The following is a 16,980-nucleotide window of genomic DNA, read 5'->3' as shown; positions in this document are numbered from 1 at the left end:
AATGTTTAAACACTGCTCTCAAGGTTGTGTCTGAGAGGCAGTTTGGGAGTTGTTGTCTTACCTCCCTCTCTCTCTTTCATGCTGACTCCTTCTCTCTCTGGACTTCACTGTGAATAATATCAAAGCAGCGCTTCTGACATCCCTTCTATTACAGTAATACCCCGAGAGCACTCCAACAGCTATATTGTGACACAAACTCCACTTGATACTGTGACCAAAACAGCCTGACATGTTTTTTTTTTTTTATATTGTTGTTTTTTTTTTTGGTGAAACACCACATCACTTTCTTAATACTTACTTTCTCAAACTTCTCTGTATTTATGTTGAAGGGCTGTCTGGGTTTTTTTTGGTACTCCCTGCAGTTTTTCTTACCACAGTGCTTTTGTGTTGGCCAACTCCTGGTGGCTTTTGATCTACCCTGCACTGAATGGCGTGCTCCCATTTGTCTGCCATCCAGGTTGGGCAGCTAGTAGTCAATTTTTTTACAATGTAGTTGGAAACAAGCTTGATGGGAGAGGCAAAAGGAAACCATAACATTTCTTTCGGCTTTATTGAGCATATAACAATGGGTTGACGGATGTAAAATAAGTCCACTAAGCTGAGCATAAACACAGATTCAGATTTTGTGGGCTTGTCACAAGAAATGTTGATACCTGTACAAAGCTTCTCAGGAAAATCTTTTTGCTTGGCTTCTTATAAATACAACATTCAGGGATTTTGGTAAAAAAAAACAACAACAAAAAAAACCAATTCAAACAAACTGTAAACTAAGACTGTGGAACAATTTGTGCAGTTATAAAGATTATAAAGATAATTCAAGTGTAATTCAAACTTCAACACATTGGACTTGATCACATTCCAAATTCCTTTCACAGTCCAAAGACTTTCTCAATAAATAAATTAGTTATTCTAACTTTCCTGTAATTGTGAAGTTGAGCTTGATCGTCTGTCCTATTGTGCCAGAGCTATGATTGACTTGTGACCTGTCCAGAATATTCCCGCCTTCCAAATGTCAGCTGGGATCAGCCGTGAATCACAGAATACATACCGGTTAAAAAATGTAGGTCTGGATGGAATTGTGATTCGACTTCTTTTTTTCTAAACTGTTACGCCAAAACAAACGTAATGATAGTTACCTTTGAAGCACTTACAGGTCTCTTCAGGCATTTGGTACATTTCCTTTCCATCCAGATTCTGTCTGTAAATTTGTCTCAATAAATGGGTTTCATCCTCGGTAAAAGTGTCTTGGTTTTTGAATTTTGTTCTCAAAAATAGATTTTTTTATTTTCAAAATGTAAATTATTTTAAAATTTATATTTTGTATGCTGTACTTCCTTGCATGTTTTGCATGATTTACAGAATTCAGTATTACTCAATTGTTTAGCCTGTTGCCTTATGTCTACTCAGTGTTTATGACCCTACTGATTTTACAACACTAAACTTACATACAAAAAGTTGGTAGAGAAAAAATGATGGGGAATTGTTCCAGCATTCTAGCTTGTTCTCGTCTTCAGTTTTCTTTTTTGCAATAAAACCCAACTGAGTGATTTTAAACCATTGCAAAGAATCACTTCCTCTTATGATATGTTGTCAGAGTTGGCTGTGCCAATTGAAATTCTACAAAAAAGAGTAACGTTTATCAGATGTTGTGATTGAGGTCCACTTCAACCCTTATGAAGATGGTTTTTAGAAAGTGGGCTTGTATGCAGAGAGAGAAAATACCATTCAACACATTCCCCTAAATCACTGATGCACAGTAAATAATCAAAGAACATAGATGGATGACTGATAGGATACAGGAAACAGGTCTTTTGTACAGCTTACTTGTTCCCATGATGCTGATGAAGTTGAATTCTGATTCTCACAAAACCGGTTTTGCTTTGTTGTCATAATATCTTGCCATTAGGGACAGATGACTCACAGTTAACACATCACTGCGGCATAATTACAGACACAGAGCAGCAGCTGGTACAGCAGATAAAACTTTACTAACAGCATGGTGCATAGTCATCACATGGTTAATGTGCTGTTGTGTTGTTTTACTAAAGCGACACACTACCACCCACTGGTAGGTAAGTTCAGCTCCAAATATGGTAAACTATGTAGAAAGAGACTGAAAATTACCGATGATCTAAAGTTATAAATGAAGGTTAATTTTTCAACTATCCTCCAAAGTTCCAAGTGACAAAGACAGAACTCTTGTCCCCACTGAACTCCTCTCATCCCTAAACCTTGTCCCCCCCCTCCCTCACACTGTACTTCAAACGGCTTTGCACAGTGTGTTATGCTGCATAGCAAAGAGTGACTGCGTCCCTTCCCATGTTAAAAAGGCGCCTCGGTTTCAGGGGGCCTGTCAGTAGGAATCTGTCAAAAGTACTCAGCCGAGTTACTGGGGCCTAAGGACTACAATGCCCCTTAGACTAAGAGGACTTACCCCGCTAACCCCAGCACTTCACAAATGTATTAACTTTGCAGAAAAAGAAACCCAGTACTCTAGTTGACACCCTTGCTGTATTGTATGACCTTAGCAATGTCCACATTACATTTCTACACGGCTCTATTTTCCTGTTCAGGATTATGCCTGAGGGAAGGGTTTATGATCACCCTCCATGCCGCCTCTCCCTCCTCCTTTACTTCATCACGTCACCTCTCTTTTCTTTAGGTAAGCAAATAGGCCTAGGGTAAGCCTCTTTCCCATTGGCTACATCCAGATGTGTCTTCAAAAGGAGGGGAGGAGCTTGAAACAGTGAGTGAATGAGACTTCTCTGAAACTTTCCCTGCCTCTGAGTGTGAACGTCCTGATAAACAATGGATGGCTGAACTGCTACAGAGTGTTCAAACTCTTTCTGATGTTTAAGGAGATCTGAAGATGACTTCATTTTATGAAGGAATGTGTGGGCTCGTCTTGGATTGCATTTCTGGTCAACTACGAATGGGAGTACTCTTCTCATCTGTGACATTTCACTGACAGCATTAAAGGTAGAATCCTCATTTAAGACTGATTGTTTGCACCAGCCCAGTATATGTATTTGAGTATGCTAAGATTTAAGATTACAGGGCAATTATATGGAATCAAGTTATCATTCAATTAAATAGCCTTAATCTAGGGAGTTTTCTATAGTACTGTATATGAGAAGGACAACTTGCTCAGCAGTTCACAACTTATGGGATAATAAGAGTTCCTTTTGTGGAGTGATTTGGCCCAGGGAGGGCAACTACACCTGCATGCAGATAAGCGAATGTCAACAATACAACATTTGTTTCAGAAACACAGACAAAGGTGGGTAACAGGAAAAATAGGTTTTATTTTCGAGAGAAAAAGAAAAACTGTTCAATCATAGAGAGTATGAGCAAGACTCCTTCCTGAACCCTGCTCTACTTCTTGTGAGTTTTTTTTTTTTAAAGGCAAGACACAGAAGAATGTGCTCCCAAATCCTTTAAGCAACTTTTTTAATCAGCTCCTCTGGTTTGAGCTAGTTGGGAGCAAGAGGGAGAACACAAGGAGGGGGAGAAAGTTCACTCAAGAAAACAAAAGGAAACTTGTTTTTTTTGTTGTTGTTTTTTTTTCATTCTTTGCGCTTTGAGAAGTTGATAATGGTGTCTCTCTGTCACAGCCACAAATACGAGAGAAGTCGTTTTAGTTTGAATCCTAACAAGAAATGGGATAGTCCGTGATTTGCAATGCTCCATTTCTCTGCCGCCAAGCACCTTGTTCACCCCCTCCCACCACAATCATGTGCTTTCGGAAGATTATGTTCAGGGCCTCTAAAATCTAAACCCCTGTGTTGCTTAGGCAGTTTCAAAATGTTGGTACGCCCATTCGAGTGTATTTGTGGTTGAATGCAATTTACTTGGAAAGGCATTCAGGAAATCAGATTTTAATCGTAAGCACCTCACTTGTTTACTTCAGCTTTGGCAGGAATCATCCTCCTCGAATCAGGGACAGAAAAGTTAATTGTGATAAACATTCAGGAGCTGCCTGCATACAATAATTCAAAACTATGAAGTTTATTACACTCAGGGAAACAGGACAATTTATGATTTAAGTAGTTTTAGTTCATGTGTCATTCAGAGTTTTTTTCCCTCCACTTGTCATTGTTTAACAGATTAAACAACCTTGCCTTGTTTTCTTCTCTTTTTTTTTTCCTGAGTGATGTTGTGCACAAACAACCCACTCTGTTCTCATAAGAAAAACAACTTGAATCAGTTCGACTGATGTCAGAGATTAACTTTCCGCTCATTTGTCTCATGTTGTTTTTCATACAGTTAAAAATACATCTCAGTGCTCAGAGGAGAGCAGATATGGCTCATCAGTTACACTTGTACCAGGACGGATGAACTTAAGATCTTGTAAACAAACACAGATCAGGCTTTGAATTACATTGGACACACCAGGGTAAACTGCATGTGCTTTTGTTGAACTACAAGGCCTGCATTTTGTAAAGCAATTGTATGCTCAGGGCATATAGGCCTGTTTATTGACAGTGCCTTGACTGAAGAGTTAGGGACACCAGCTTTATGTTATTCTTAAGAAGGCCAAATATAAACGCCTTAAACACAGTTCATTGTCAGTTTAACTGGAAGTCAGAGTAAATATTGTGATAGCACAGTAATTCACGTTTATCTCATTTCGACAAACTTAAACTTACCAATTTACAAAAATTAAAATTTGGAAATGAGATATGGATATACCTCATTATACAGTTCACATAAGAAGGTACCAGGCTCCTATCCTGGTTCAGTCCAAAATGAAAGTATTGTCTTGAAAAAACAATGAAATTGAAAATAAAAGTTGAGTCAACTGAAAGAACAAGTTGACTGAGATTTTTTTCTTGTTATTAATGAAAACAAATGTATGCCAACTTGCCGTCTCAAATTTCTTCACCTTACCACTGACAAAATATTAAGTTTCTATAAATAACTGAATTTACTTAATGTGCTTTCCTATCATAACTGCTAATACATAAAACGAGTATAAAATATTATCTTACACAATAAAATGAACTGGAACTTCAATTAAGTGTGTATACTTTCTTTCACAGTGAAAACCTCTGTATTACCTCCATTGTCAATGCAGTGAATTCTGAATACTAAGTGGATGCTCTATATTTTCACTGTAGTAGTTCTGAGTACTGTCTGACTAACAGGCAAACCGTATTAGAACACCATGTACTATAAGATTTTTTTTGTCATGTCGATTTCAGCTTAAAAATAGAGGTCAAATTAATTCAAATTTGTTACAATGAATTAATTTATTATTTGTCTTTGCGAACGTTATTGGAAAAAAAAAAGAAAAAAAGAAAAGATCTACCACGCAGAAAAACCATCTATGTTGGGCCCAATGTGACTTTCAAAGTGACATCTCCTCTAGAATGTTCTTGTGTTTTCTACAGCTGGTTTGATTAGTGTACAAGGCTCAAAAGACTTTTAAATACTGGAAACAATCTTTAAAATAATCTTGAACAATATGGGGGTACAAAGTTAAAAAAACAAATCCAGAATCATAAAACAACAGAAGCCCCTATATATCCTTGGTATCACAATGAAAGTACTCCAGGGGAAGTGAGGGGTGGTTTATCCATTATTGGATATCAGATAAAAATGACAGACAATGCTGGAGCAGGAGGTTATACAGAGCCTCCCTTACTATTTTCTTTGAGAAATCTCTGATATTTGGAAAGCTGGATCATATTTTAAGTGGACATGGTTAATGATGTAAAGATACCTTAGCATTAGAACCTGTCTAAGCCTAGCTGTGCAGATAGCACAGAACAGTAGTGTAGTGTAGTGTAGTGGGAGCTCTGAACCACTGATCGTGGGAAAGTTTGTGTTTACAGATCCAGCATAAAATCGCTGAATCCATAGATGCCAGACCAGATTTGGATAATAGAAGTATTGTGGTTTCTGTTTGTAATGTAAATAGTATAATTCACAAACGTGTCAGAGAACATTGATTGAACACAGAAAACAATTTGTTGGAGAAGCAAAAGTTGCGGTATATGATTAGCTTGGATGCTATTCGAGAACTTTTTTCCATTACAATAATTCCCTTTGATTAATGTTTTTGTATTATCTTCTTATATTTGCCGCTAGCATTCAGCTCTTTAACATCATTGCTGAACACCATGTGTCCTGTTTCCTCCTGAAACTGCCAGTCAAACTGAAAAAATGTCAAACGGTAGTCTGAGGCCAAGTTTATGAGTATTTAAGTATTTTGTAAAACTGAGGTTTCCCTCCTCCCTTTACTGATCTTGTCTGCACACGCTTTCAAGAACACCTTTGTCCACATGGAAACATTGAAAGGCCCTGTCATGAGCATGCCAAGTCAACAATTATGTCCTTGAAATTGTCATTTACCATTTCATTTTCAAGTTTTCCCACCACCAGGTCACATCCTGTACTGCATTTTAGCCATGGATACCCACACGGTTGTGTTTTTGACCTGTTTTTGCAAAGAGTTTACTTTTAAAGCAATCTATTTTTCCTTTTTTGTTTTTTTATTTCTTTTATCTGTAGCATGTGTATTTTCCTTTTTAATATAAATACTAATTATGTATGTAAAAATAGGCCCATAAGTCCAACTTTGACAGAATTATTTTATTGTGAAATGCACATTTCAGTACATGCCAAAATTCCAGCCCCTTTTGCCCCTTTTGCCCTGTTTAGGAGAGAAATGTTTAATGATTGTGTCCCATCCATAAACAAACTATTAGAAGACGAAATGCCACCCCCTTTTGTTATTTTTACAGCGAGAGCAAGGCAGTCTATGAGTCCTACACATGCAGAATGACTTGGATCATTGACATAACTTCTGGCAAAACAAGTTATGCAGAAAAGCTTAAGCCACCCCACACGATAAACTGTCAATAAGAAGAGGATGTGGACACCAGGATGTCACCCATTGCATAGTGAACTGCTGTTTTAGAGCGGCATTTCTCTCTGCTGCTGCTTGTTCTGCATTTAGATAGAGATAGATAGATAGATAGATAGATAGATAGATAGATAGATAGATAGATAGATAGATAGATAGATAGATAGATAGATAGATAGATAGATAGATAGATAGATGAACTACTCATGACACGTACTGTACATTAAGATGAATCATTACAGTTTCATGTTATTTATTTTTCAGCATCCTCTTGACATTAGCGTTGACATGAACCACAGATAGAACTACATCAAGTCTTGAAGACTGTTGTTTACGATGAGAGACCGCTTAGAGGAACTCCTGCAGAGGGCTCGGGAGTTTTCAGAGGAAGCAAGTGAGAGCACCAGCCCATTTTCAGCAGAGGGTGATGATGATGATTCTGTGGTGACCGGGGTCATAACGCCGCAGGCCATTGTGTTCGAGGAGGAACCAATCATTGAGAATTTCCTGTCCGAGGCTCAGCAAATCCGAGATGATATCACGGTGCTGGAAACAGAGGTGAATGCATCTATTTTTTTCCATGCTTTTATCTTTTAAAGGAGCAGAAGTTTTTTTTTTTGCTTTTTCTTCCCTTGTTTTGACTTTTCTTTATTTTAAACTTCAAAACTTAATAAAAGAGAAAAAACATTTGAAATTCCTATATGCTGCTATATTGTCAGTTGCTATATCTATTTTTCCCCATTCTAATCAGGTCCTTTCGTTTGGCCAACAACAAAAGACCCTGGTTGCCACCATGCGTCGTTTGAGTGTGATGAAGAAAGAAAGCAGTATAACTCGGGACATTAAGCTCCAGGCTGAAAGCCTCCATCGACGCTTAGAAGCCCTTTCAAAACAAGTCCAAAGGACTGAGGAGCAGCAGGGACCGACTGCTGCCACAATACGGATACAACGCTCCCAGCATGCAGCACTATACCGCAAATTTCAACAGGTGGGGAAAAAGATTTTACCACTCGCATCTGGCCTTTTCATATCTACGTTGTTTTCCTTTAGCACAAACATTTTTTAAAGCCTCTTCACCCAAAAATGTGTCTTTTACATGTATTGGTGGTTTTAAAGAGGGATCGAGCAGTGTTTAGCTTGACATGGTTCCAAAGTCTCTCAACAGAAATGATTAGTTTCTAACTGAAGAATTGTGTTTTGATCACTAATACAGTATTGCACATTTATAGTTTAGTATAATTTAAGACAGAAAGGACAAAGAAAAAAAACAGTAACACACTGATAAAAATGCAATATATAATCAGATACAATTTAAAAATATATGATTTGAATTCAATTTTTGCCATCAGAGTAAATAGGTTCAACTATTTGATACATTTTCTTCTTGATTCTTTCATCATCAAACAAAGAGAAATGACTCAAATATCGTCTCATTGTTCGCTTCCCCTCCCCCTTTTGATTTCCATTCTCTTTTTTTTTTTTTTTGCTGTACTAATGTCCAGGTAATGCTGCAGTATAATGAAGGTCTGCTGAGCAAGCAGGAACGCTGTAAGCACTTCATTATCCGGCAGCTGGAGGTATCGGGGAGGGATGTGACGGAAGAGGAGGTGAATGAGATGGTAACCACAGGACAATGGGACGTCTTCAATGAGAACCTGCTGAACGATGCCAAAATCACACGATCACAACTGTCTGAGATTGAACAGCGACACAAGGTACGAATGACAGCAAGCAACTCACTAAAGCCAGCCCTACAACAAAGTTAGCAGGTGACTTTATTAAACAGCCTACTCATGGAAACATCACACAAATATCCCCAAATTACAACTTTCTGTGAAGGCCCCAGTTACATATTACAACCACCGCAGGCACTTCCAAAGTTTTTTTTTCTTTTGGATTTTATATGAAAGCAATTGGAAAAATATTACTTTGACAAACGACTGACTATCATGCTCAGGTATCAAACAAAGTGCAGATTCTTATTTTTTTTTTGAAGATCTGAATTCCTTTACAATGCAAAACACAATTCAACAAGCTTGCCATTCAATGTGATGCATTTGCACTGAGGAGTTATGGTCTACATAGCCAGAAAAAAAACAAAACAAAAAAAAAATAAAAAAAAAACATTCTTGCTTTTCTCTCATTACATGGGATGTTGTCTGGAGCTGTATGATTGTAAGTCATTAGCATGGTAATCTTTACTATAACAACTGTCAACAACAAATGAGTAAAACAAAGGAAAGGAAGTGAGTAGAGGAAAAGGAAATACATGGTAATTAATTAATTTGCTGATGTATAAAAGGGCGATGTTGATCTCTGATTTATATTTTTGTAGTACTCCATCTGCCCCCCCCCCACGCAGGTCAACCAGAGTCACCCACATTTTACCCACAACCTTCCTCTTTTCCCAACAGGAGTTGTTAAGCCTGGAGAACAACATAAAGGAGCTGAGAGACCTGTTCATGGACATTTTCATGCTGGTGGAGGAGCAGGGGGCCCACATTGATCATATTCAGACCAATGTGGAGAGGACACAGGATTATGTGGCTGCCTCTAATGAGAAGTTCAAGTTGGCAGCCAGGTATAAGAAGAAGAACCCACTTCGACAGCTGTGCTGCTGCTGCTGTCCTCCATGGAGATGTTGCTTGTAAAGAGTATGCTTTTTTTACCTCAATGGTCCACCCGAATACGTTTTTTTTTCCAAAAGTCTACCTGTAGGCCTACCTGATGGGAGCTTGAAAGCACCATTAAAGTGAAGGTTATGGAACTGCAGTATCTGCAGTGGGGAAGACAGACTCACCAGAGCATGGAAAACAATTAGGAGGAAAGGCCAGAATTGGTATTTGAAGCACTTGTTTCTTTCAAGTGGATATGGGGGAACTGCTATTGGAAGAGACAGTTCACTGAGTGCTGCTCACCACCACTGCTGCTTATTGGAGACCTTCACTGTCATCTGACGGAGGTCACAGAAAAGGCCAGTCCACTGCCTCTGCTACATCAGCAGATATTTCAACATGTTTTTGTTTTTTTTCCCCAAAAGAGCCTTTCCATGTTGTTCGCTCTCTACTATGGAAGCTCATGTTGATTACTGTTTGTTATTAATACAGCATAAGCACTTTCAGACATTTTTTTTCTCTTTTCTATTCTGCTCAAACATAATAAGAATCTCACAAAGTGGAGAAAGATTTTCCCCCCTTGAGACTCATTGTTTTCTCATTTTTGGGTCCACATGAAAAATAGAATGTTTTAACAATTACACATTAGTTTCATTTGCATTTCAAAGTGTGATCACGTTCTGTGCTAAAAAAAATATTATCCCTTTATTCCATTTCAAAGAGGCAGGGATTCAAGTAAAACTCTGAATAACAAACCTTGATCACAATATACTGTCAAGACACTAGACAGAAGCACAAAACAATAAAATAAAATGAGGAAAGATGGGAGACTTGTAGTAAAGCATTTCAGGAACTTTTTGAAAGCTCAACATGCATTGTATTTTAGAAACTTGAATAAAGGAGTATATATTGGAAAACTTAGAGATGCATTGATGGCATAATGCATAATTACTGTCATTTCAAATTATATCAGTCAATCAATCAATCATCTTTTTTTCATTTTTCATTGTATATCACCAATAACAATAGTTATCTCGACACGCTTTACAAGAGAGCATAATGATAATCTGCAGCAACGATTCCTTCTTTGTATTCCTGGTGTTCCTGGCGGTGTCAGGCGGTGGTTGTAGGGATGACACAGTCTGATGGCGGTGGTTGTGAGGACCACACAGTCCCATGGCGGTGACAAGGCATCCGGCGGTGGTTGTGGGGACGACACAGTCTGATGGCGGTGGCTGGGTGGCAGGCGGTGGTTGTGGCTTTAAACTGGGTGAAAAGCTCTTAATGCAGCAGGAATCAGCAGCATGACCTAATATGTTTCAGTTATTAACAGCATAACATAACATGTGGACTTTTTTTTTCACCTTCACTTTGTGTTGATCAGAAAACACTAACTCATTTCCCTGCTTTGAATAACGTTTAATAAAATATAACTCATTTCTGGAGATAAAACCACTTCATATCTGACTTACAGGCAGAGTGGCTCTTAACCAGCCTCTCGTTGACATTGATGTTCTTTCGCGAGTCACTGACCTGTGGTGTCTGGTGTCCGGGACAAAATACAGGTGACCAGAAAGACTGGAAAATCCTGTTTGTCTGCTACTCCAACTTCGCTTTATGACAGCTACCAGGCGATTTGTTCTTACAGAGGGCAGTGTGTAAACAAACCCATCAACATCTAACACAGATTATTAAAAGGACCTACAGTATATTTCCAAAAATCCTTTTAGCTTTCAAATTGAGTAGAATGGCCATCAGGCACACGACAGCCAAAAATATTTGTGTAGGCATTGTACTTGTATCTCCAGGGATTAATACCTGAAATCACTGCCTGTCAATGTCATGCTTTATTTCGGTCAACGTATTTCCCCGTTCCCTTGGGTCTAGTTATAAAACAGACTGACATGTGTTAGATGAGATACTATCAGTTTGGAAAAGTCTTCCCCTGAATCCTATCTCTTGTCTTGTACATCAGTCTAACTCTGATTAGAGTGACATTTTGAAATCAAGACATACATACATCAAATATGTAAATGTGAATATGTAAATCAAATAACAAGACATTATAAAGCAGCAGGGCAGCCCTGTTTCTGTCAGGCGTAGTTAGGACAAATGAGCTACTGCTGCAAATGGAAGGGTTCTTGAACAGCAACAATGCCATCCAGTGTTCACTGAGATAATTGCCAGTTAAAAAAGGGCCCTTAGTGCTTCAACACTAATTACCACACACGATTGCACACGTTGCACACAAATTAACACAGTGTGATTTTATACCAGAAAATCTTAGAACAGAAAAACATGTGGGTGTTGTCAGTTTTGTGAAACTCTCAAAAAATAGCACATAGAGATCAAGTACTTCACAATGTAAGATATACAGCACATCTAACCTAAATGTAATGTGTTGCCACCATTGTCTATGAAAAGTAATTTACACATTGATCCATAGCTTCACTTGCTCCTTAGTATAAAACAACATGTATTAATTATCTCTTTATAGAAATATAGTTATTTAAAACTTCTGGTCCACAAAATAATCCAATTTTCATTTTCACACAAAATCCAACACAATCTACTTTGTCAACCACGTACCTTGTCAACCATGTATATTATGAAGGGCTTCTCAATTTAGATTAAAAAAAAAAAATTAGGACAAATCAAACCTCTGTCAGACAAAAGCAAATATCTTACATTCTGAGCAGCAACACTAGATTAGTATGCAGCATGTTAATATCCGCCATCATCAAGAAAAAATTACGAGATGATTTATGGTGGTGTTCTTCTTGATATTCTCCGAGTAAAGCAGCAGGGATGTAGGTCTGCAGTCCTGAGAGGAAGCCTCCTGGGATAGATTTCAGCCGTCCTTGAGATCACCGGGCCATGGGAGACTGCACAGGGCTCAGTTCAGAAACCTTTCTCCATCTGACCCCAAGGCAGGTCAGCCAGAGTCACCCACATTTCACCCACAACCTTCCCTCTCTCCGTCTCTGTCTCTCTCTGTCCTCTCTCTATTTTCCCAGCACCACCACACGTGGAATTCAAGCAGCTACACACTCAGAGGGAGCTGCAAACAACAGTAGTGTAATGTGTGTACATTTCCATGTTGGATTCATCTGATTTACTCCCTGCTCCAAAGATGTTACCTATTCTTTCATCTGAACCCACCCTGCTTGGAAGCCATTCAGGAGCTTGTTCGTGTTCCTCAACTAATCAGATTTGACCTTTGACTTTAGGATAGTTGTTGTGTTTTGACCAACAGCACCACCAACTCTTCAAATTTCATTTTAAAATGGTAACAATGGCGAATGGACTTGAGCCTGTTTGGCACTTTTCTTGTCTTCTGACTACTCAAAACACATTTTACACTTCAGATCACACCTACCCATTCACACACTGATGGCAGGGCCTGCTCTGTAAAGTATTAATTAGTTCTAAGTATCCATTCATAGAAATTCATAGGCTGCCGACAAAGCAACAGAAGAACCTCAGGGTTGACGTTCTTGACCATTGACATATCGGACATGCTGCTGCAGGAGCTGGGGATCGATCCCCCTAACCTTCCAGATAAGAGCTGACCAACTCCACCACTGAGCCACAGCAGTCAAAATGTGAGGACGTGAAGAAGAATACAATTATTTTCTATGACTGATGTTCTGATTGTTTGATGTGTTTTGATTTTCATTAGACATTTTTTGCACATGATACAATAACAATGTCTTAAGCATCATTATAATTCATTGAACGTTATCCTTATCCATGAGCCTAATACACACCAAAAACATTTCTTTAAAGGCAACAGAATCATGCTAAGATCAGATCTCTAACAAGGAAAAAAATACCGGTAGTGTCTTTTAATGAGTTTTCATGAAGTCACTGTCTCATTTAATCCCTTATTCTATATAAACTCTTATTCCACCTTTAGCAGCACGTTCACATTTTTTATTTTATTTAACCTTTATTTATCCAGGAAAAGACGTAAAGACAGCAGTTAAAATGATAACAACAAAAAACGCTTAGAAGAATTATAGTTATAAAAAAGGATTTTAATGTCGACCTCTGGTCACTTTCCAGACAAAATATCAATCAGTGATTTAACAGTAATGTGAACATCAGAGACACACAAGGGTTTGCGAAGCTGGCCATGGCTCACCGAGATGACGTCTGTGTGTGACTATGAATTGTTTGTAGTTCTTTTATCTGGCCTGTCACTCCCAAATGTGATCCCAGAGACACCCTCCAAATGTCTGAGCTACATCAAAGCCGCCCTCCTGTGAGTAACAGCAGCTGTGGTTGTAGAGAGCTGACATTACTTTACTGCCTGGTTTTATCACTCCCATCAAAACCTGAACAGAGATATCAGGGCCTTCACAAAGTGATAAATCAAAAACAAAGTGTACAGTGAGTCTTGAGGCAGCCTTGGGAGCCAGAATACAAGCAGGAGGGCACTGGCTACTCTTATGTGGAGTATTATACACAATGTATTATTCCAAAAAAGATGTTTAAAGGGTTCAACTCAGCATTTTCTATGATGTTCTAACCATAAATCAATTTATTAAAAAAAAGCTCTGCACACTTGCTGTTGCAGATGATGTTGGATTTTTGTGACAGCATTCTTCTTGGCCTATCTGCAAAATCAATTACAGCATACAGCAAGGAACCTTTGCTGCATTTCATCGTTCCTTTATCTTCTGTTATCTTTTTACTACTATTACTTTTCTCACTGTCAAATGTCACAAAAATGTCACAAACCGAATCTTGATTTTTAGGTATAATGGTGAATATGGCTGAGTTTTCTTGGTTGAACTAATCAGACGTTTTTAAAACTCTGCATGAACATACAAACACACAGACTGCTCCAAGATCAATGTTCAGCTCATCAAGAGCAGCACGGCTCAATTAAAACATAAACACACATTTTTATACAGCTGTTCATGCACGTAGATAAAGAGACACTTACAGTATAATCTATTACTTTACTTTAAAGCATTAACGTTAATTCAGAGTGTGCAGTGACTGTCAAATAGTGAAAGCTTGCCAAAATAAATTGAACTACAGAAAGGATGAATAGAAATAAATGATCCTAAGTTTTTAAACATGATTCATGATCTTAATATGCTTTACCTAGTATGGTCCTTATAAGGTACTGAGCACAAGCATATTATGATCATAATCTAAGTACAACACTTAAAATCAATAAGCAGTAATTAGGATAATATTGAGGGCAAACTCTAAGTTAATGGCCTATTAGCTATAGGCTATAGTCATAAGGTACTAATAAGCGCTTAAAAGTGACTAACAAGCAGCCAGTATGCTGCTAATTAGCGTGCTAACAGGCTAATTTTGACTTAATTTAAAATGTTACTAAAGTTACTTAGCCATACAGAGAGGGGGATTTTCTGGTATGGTGGTTGATGGATGATGTGTGTTACTGACAAAACTTACAATTGCTAAAGCTTATATTTTGTTAACTTTAGATTGCTATAGCTTTACTAATCCTGCTTTAGAATGTTTTTATTACTCTGCAACCTCAGAATCACAATCAGCTTGATTGACCAGGTATTTTTAACACACATGGAATTTGACTTTGGTAGACTGTGCTTTCTCTGTACAATGTAAAAACATTAAATAATGACAATTAGCAAAAAATAAAAACAGGCAATTAAAGACTAACATGTACAAGACTAAATACGATAATAGTGCAGTGGTGAGTAGTGCATAACCCTTTCACATAGTAATGTTCTCCAGAGGAATCACAGGATCTAAAGGCAGACAAAAGAAAAGGTTTACATTATTACTACAGGTATGTTAAAGGCGGCAGACCCTTGACCTAGATGCTATTCGTAACTTCTTGTAAACAACTCTTACAGCTATGTTATTAATTTCTTGAAACTCTTAATAACAGCCTGCTAGAGATTTAAAGGTAAACCACTGTCTGAAGTCCCTCTTTCTGTATACCAGTTAATGACAAAAGTTGACTTTTATTTATTAACCCATCGAATGGGGACTGTTTAAACTTAAATATTCTGTCAGAGTGATGTATGAGCTGCAGTAATAAGAGCTCTGGGAGGGTCCCTGCATGCCATCTGTGGAGATCCCATGCAGATAGACTGAGTGGTTATAGACATATAAGTGTGTAGCTGCTACACTGACTTTAAATATGTTTTCATCTTTTTTGACAGGGGGGGTTTGATGAATAGGCGCTGTGTTTAATTCTCAGCACATGTGAAACTGGTGTAAAACAGAAGGGGGCATTTTAAGTTTAGTGTGTGAATGTCAGCTCACTGTCACATATTTTGCCACTATTCTGTTTCAGGCAGTGATGAAAGGAAAACAGAATACATTATTTATACTGTGACTTAGAATAAGTCTAATCACATTTTAATTTGAAAACATAAGACTTAAGATATATTTCATAAAAAGGCGACTTCTTTGATTTTTAACATATTTCCAGCTACAGACTCTTCAACTCTTCCCTTGGCTTTCTTTCAGCATTTTTTTTCTTCTTTCCAGCCAAACGATGTTGTGATACTGACAGAAATACAACATGACATGAGAAGATGTGTGCTCACTCTCAGCAGAAATGATGCATTCTGCTGCAGCTGCAGCTGTGAAGGCAAACCCGCAATCATCCTGCCAATCACATCCAATGAACAGATTGAATACTCAGCATGCATTGTGCTAAGCTTGTACTGAAAATTAAACATGAGAATGTGATATGTCAAATGATCCTTTGAGATTCTGACAAGGATAAGCCTTAAAGGAAACTGCTGATGTCTTTGCATCATTTTGCCTCTCTGTAAGAGAGTGCAGTGGCTTTGAAGTTTGACTTTAATTTGAAGAATCAAAGCCTTTAAACATCAATCTTTCAGATAAATACAGTCATATTCAACTTATTTGTCATTGCTTATCACTTCCAGATGGTTATGGATTTAATAATCTTTGCGAGTAACATGTCTCACGCAGAGCTCCTCTGAATGAAAGTGCACTTTAATAACAACACTAAACGCTTTTTGACCCTCGGAGAAGCAGGAAGAGGCCAGCAGAGGGCGCTGATATCCAAGAATAAAAAATAAATAAATTTCAGTCCACATTGGTGTGTTCTCATGCTCACTATACTTCTTCCATAAAAAGTAAAGTTCTTCTTAGGTTTTGCTCTCCAGTTTGGAAATTTCAGTTATAAAAAGGTCTTATAGGTCAAACCTTGTCTATACACAGCCTTGATGTGCTTTTACCTCAGCTTTAACAGCAGCTCTCTCTGCTCCTCACTCTTCAGTATTGATCAATGTTCCCAACAATAGAAGCTGAATAGTAGGAGGGCCGTCCAGGGTGCATCTGACGCATGTGTCAGGACAGAGGAGAGGTGAAAATGAAGTGAGACGTGGGTGAATAAAACATGTCTCCGAGGACGTTGCCTTGTTTCACTGCTCTTTGCTCTCAGAGGGAGCTGTGAGCCTCCCTGGTGGTTAATCCTGGATGTGAAGAGAGGGCAAACACATC

The 16,980-nt window shown here is 38.2% G+C and overlaps 1 protein-coding gene across 1 annotated transcript; it reads left to right on the top strand.

Annotated features, from left to right (window-relative positions):
* The first annotated feature begins 2,795 nt into the window (after window positions 1-2,795).
* On the top strand, window positions 2,796-14,015 carry stx19 (syntaxin 19). The gene is made up of 5 exons (XM_079357788.1): window positions 2,796-2,979; window positions 7,136-7,429; window positions 7,623-7,859; window positions 8,374-8,586; window positions 9,286-14,015. The coding sequence occupies exons 2-5, from the start codon at window positions 7,208-7,210 to the stop codon at window positions 9,520-9,522; spliced, it is 909 nt and encodes a 302-aa protein (XP_079213914.1). The 5' UTR covers window positions 2,796-2,979; window positions 7,136-7,207; the 3' UTR covers window positions 9,523-14,015.
* The last annotated feature ends 2,965 nt before the right edge of the window (window positions 14,016-16,980 follow it).

The sequence above is a fragment of the Symphodus melops genome (assembly GCF_947650265.1).
Source record: "Symphodus melops genome assembly, chromosome: 12".
Classification (NCBI taxonomy): Eukaryota; Metazoa; Chordata; class Actinopteri; order Labriformes; family Labridae; genus Symphodus; species Symphodus melops.
Note: the sequence above shows the minus strand (reverse complement) of the source record. Positions and strands in the feature narration are given on the sequence as shown.

What these genes read in the sequence shown, in the direction of transcription:
- stx19 (XM_079357788.1), top strand. Translation starts at nt 7,208, where the DNA reads ATGAGAGACCGCTTAGAGGAACTCCTGCAGAGGGCTCGGGAGTTTTCA. An exon ending in TATACCGCAAATTTCAACAG is followed by an intron (nt 7,860 to 8,373) that starts GTGGGGAAAAAG and finishes ACTAATGTCCAG; the next exon opens with GTAATGCTGCAGTATAATGA. An exon ending in AGATTGAACAGCGACACAAG is followed by an intron (nt 8,587 to 9,285) that starts GTACGAATGACA and finishes TTTTCCCAACAG; the next exon opens with GAGTTGTTAAGCCTGGAGAA.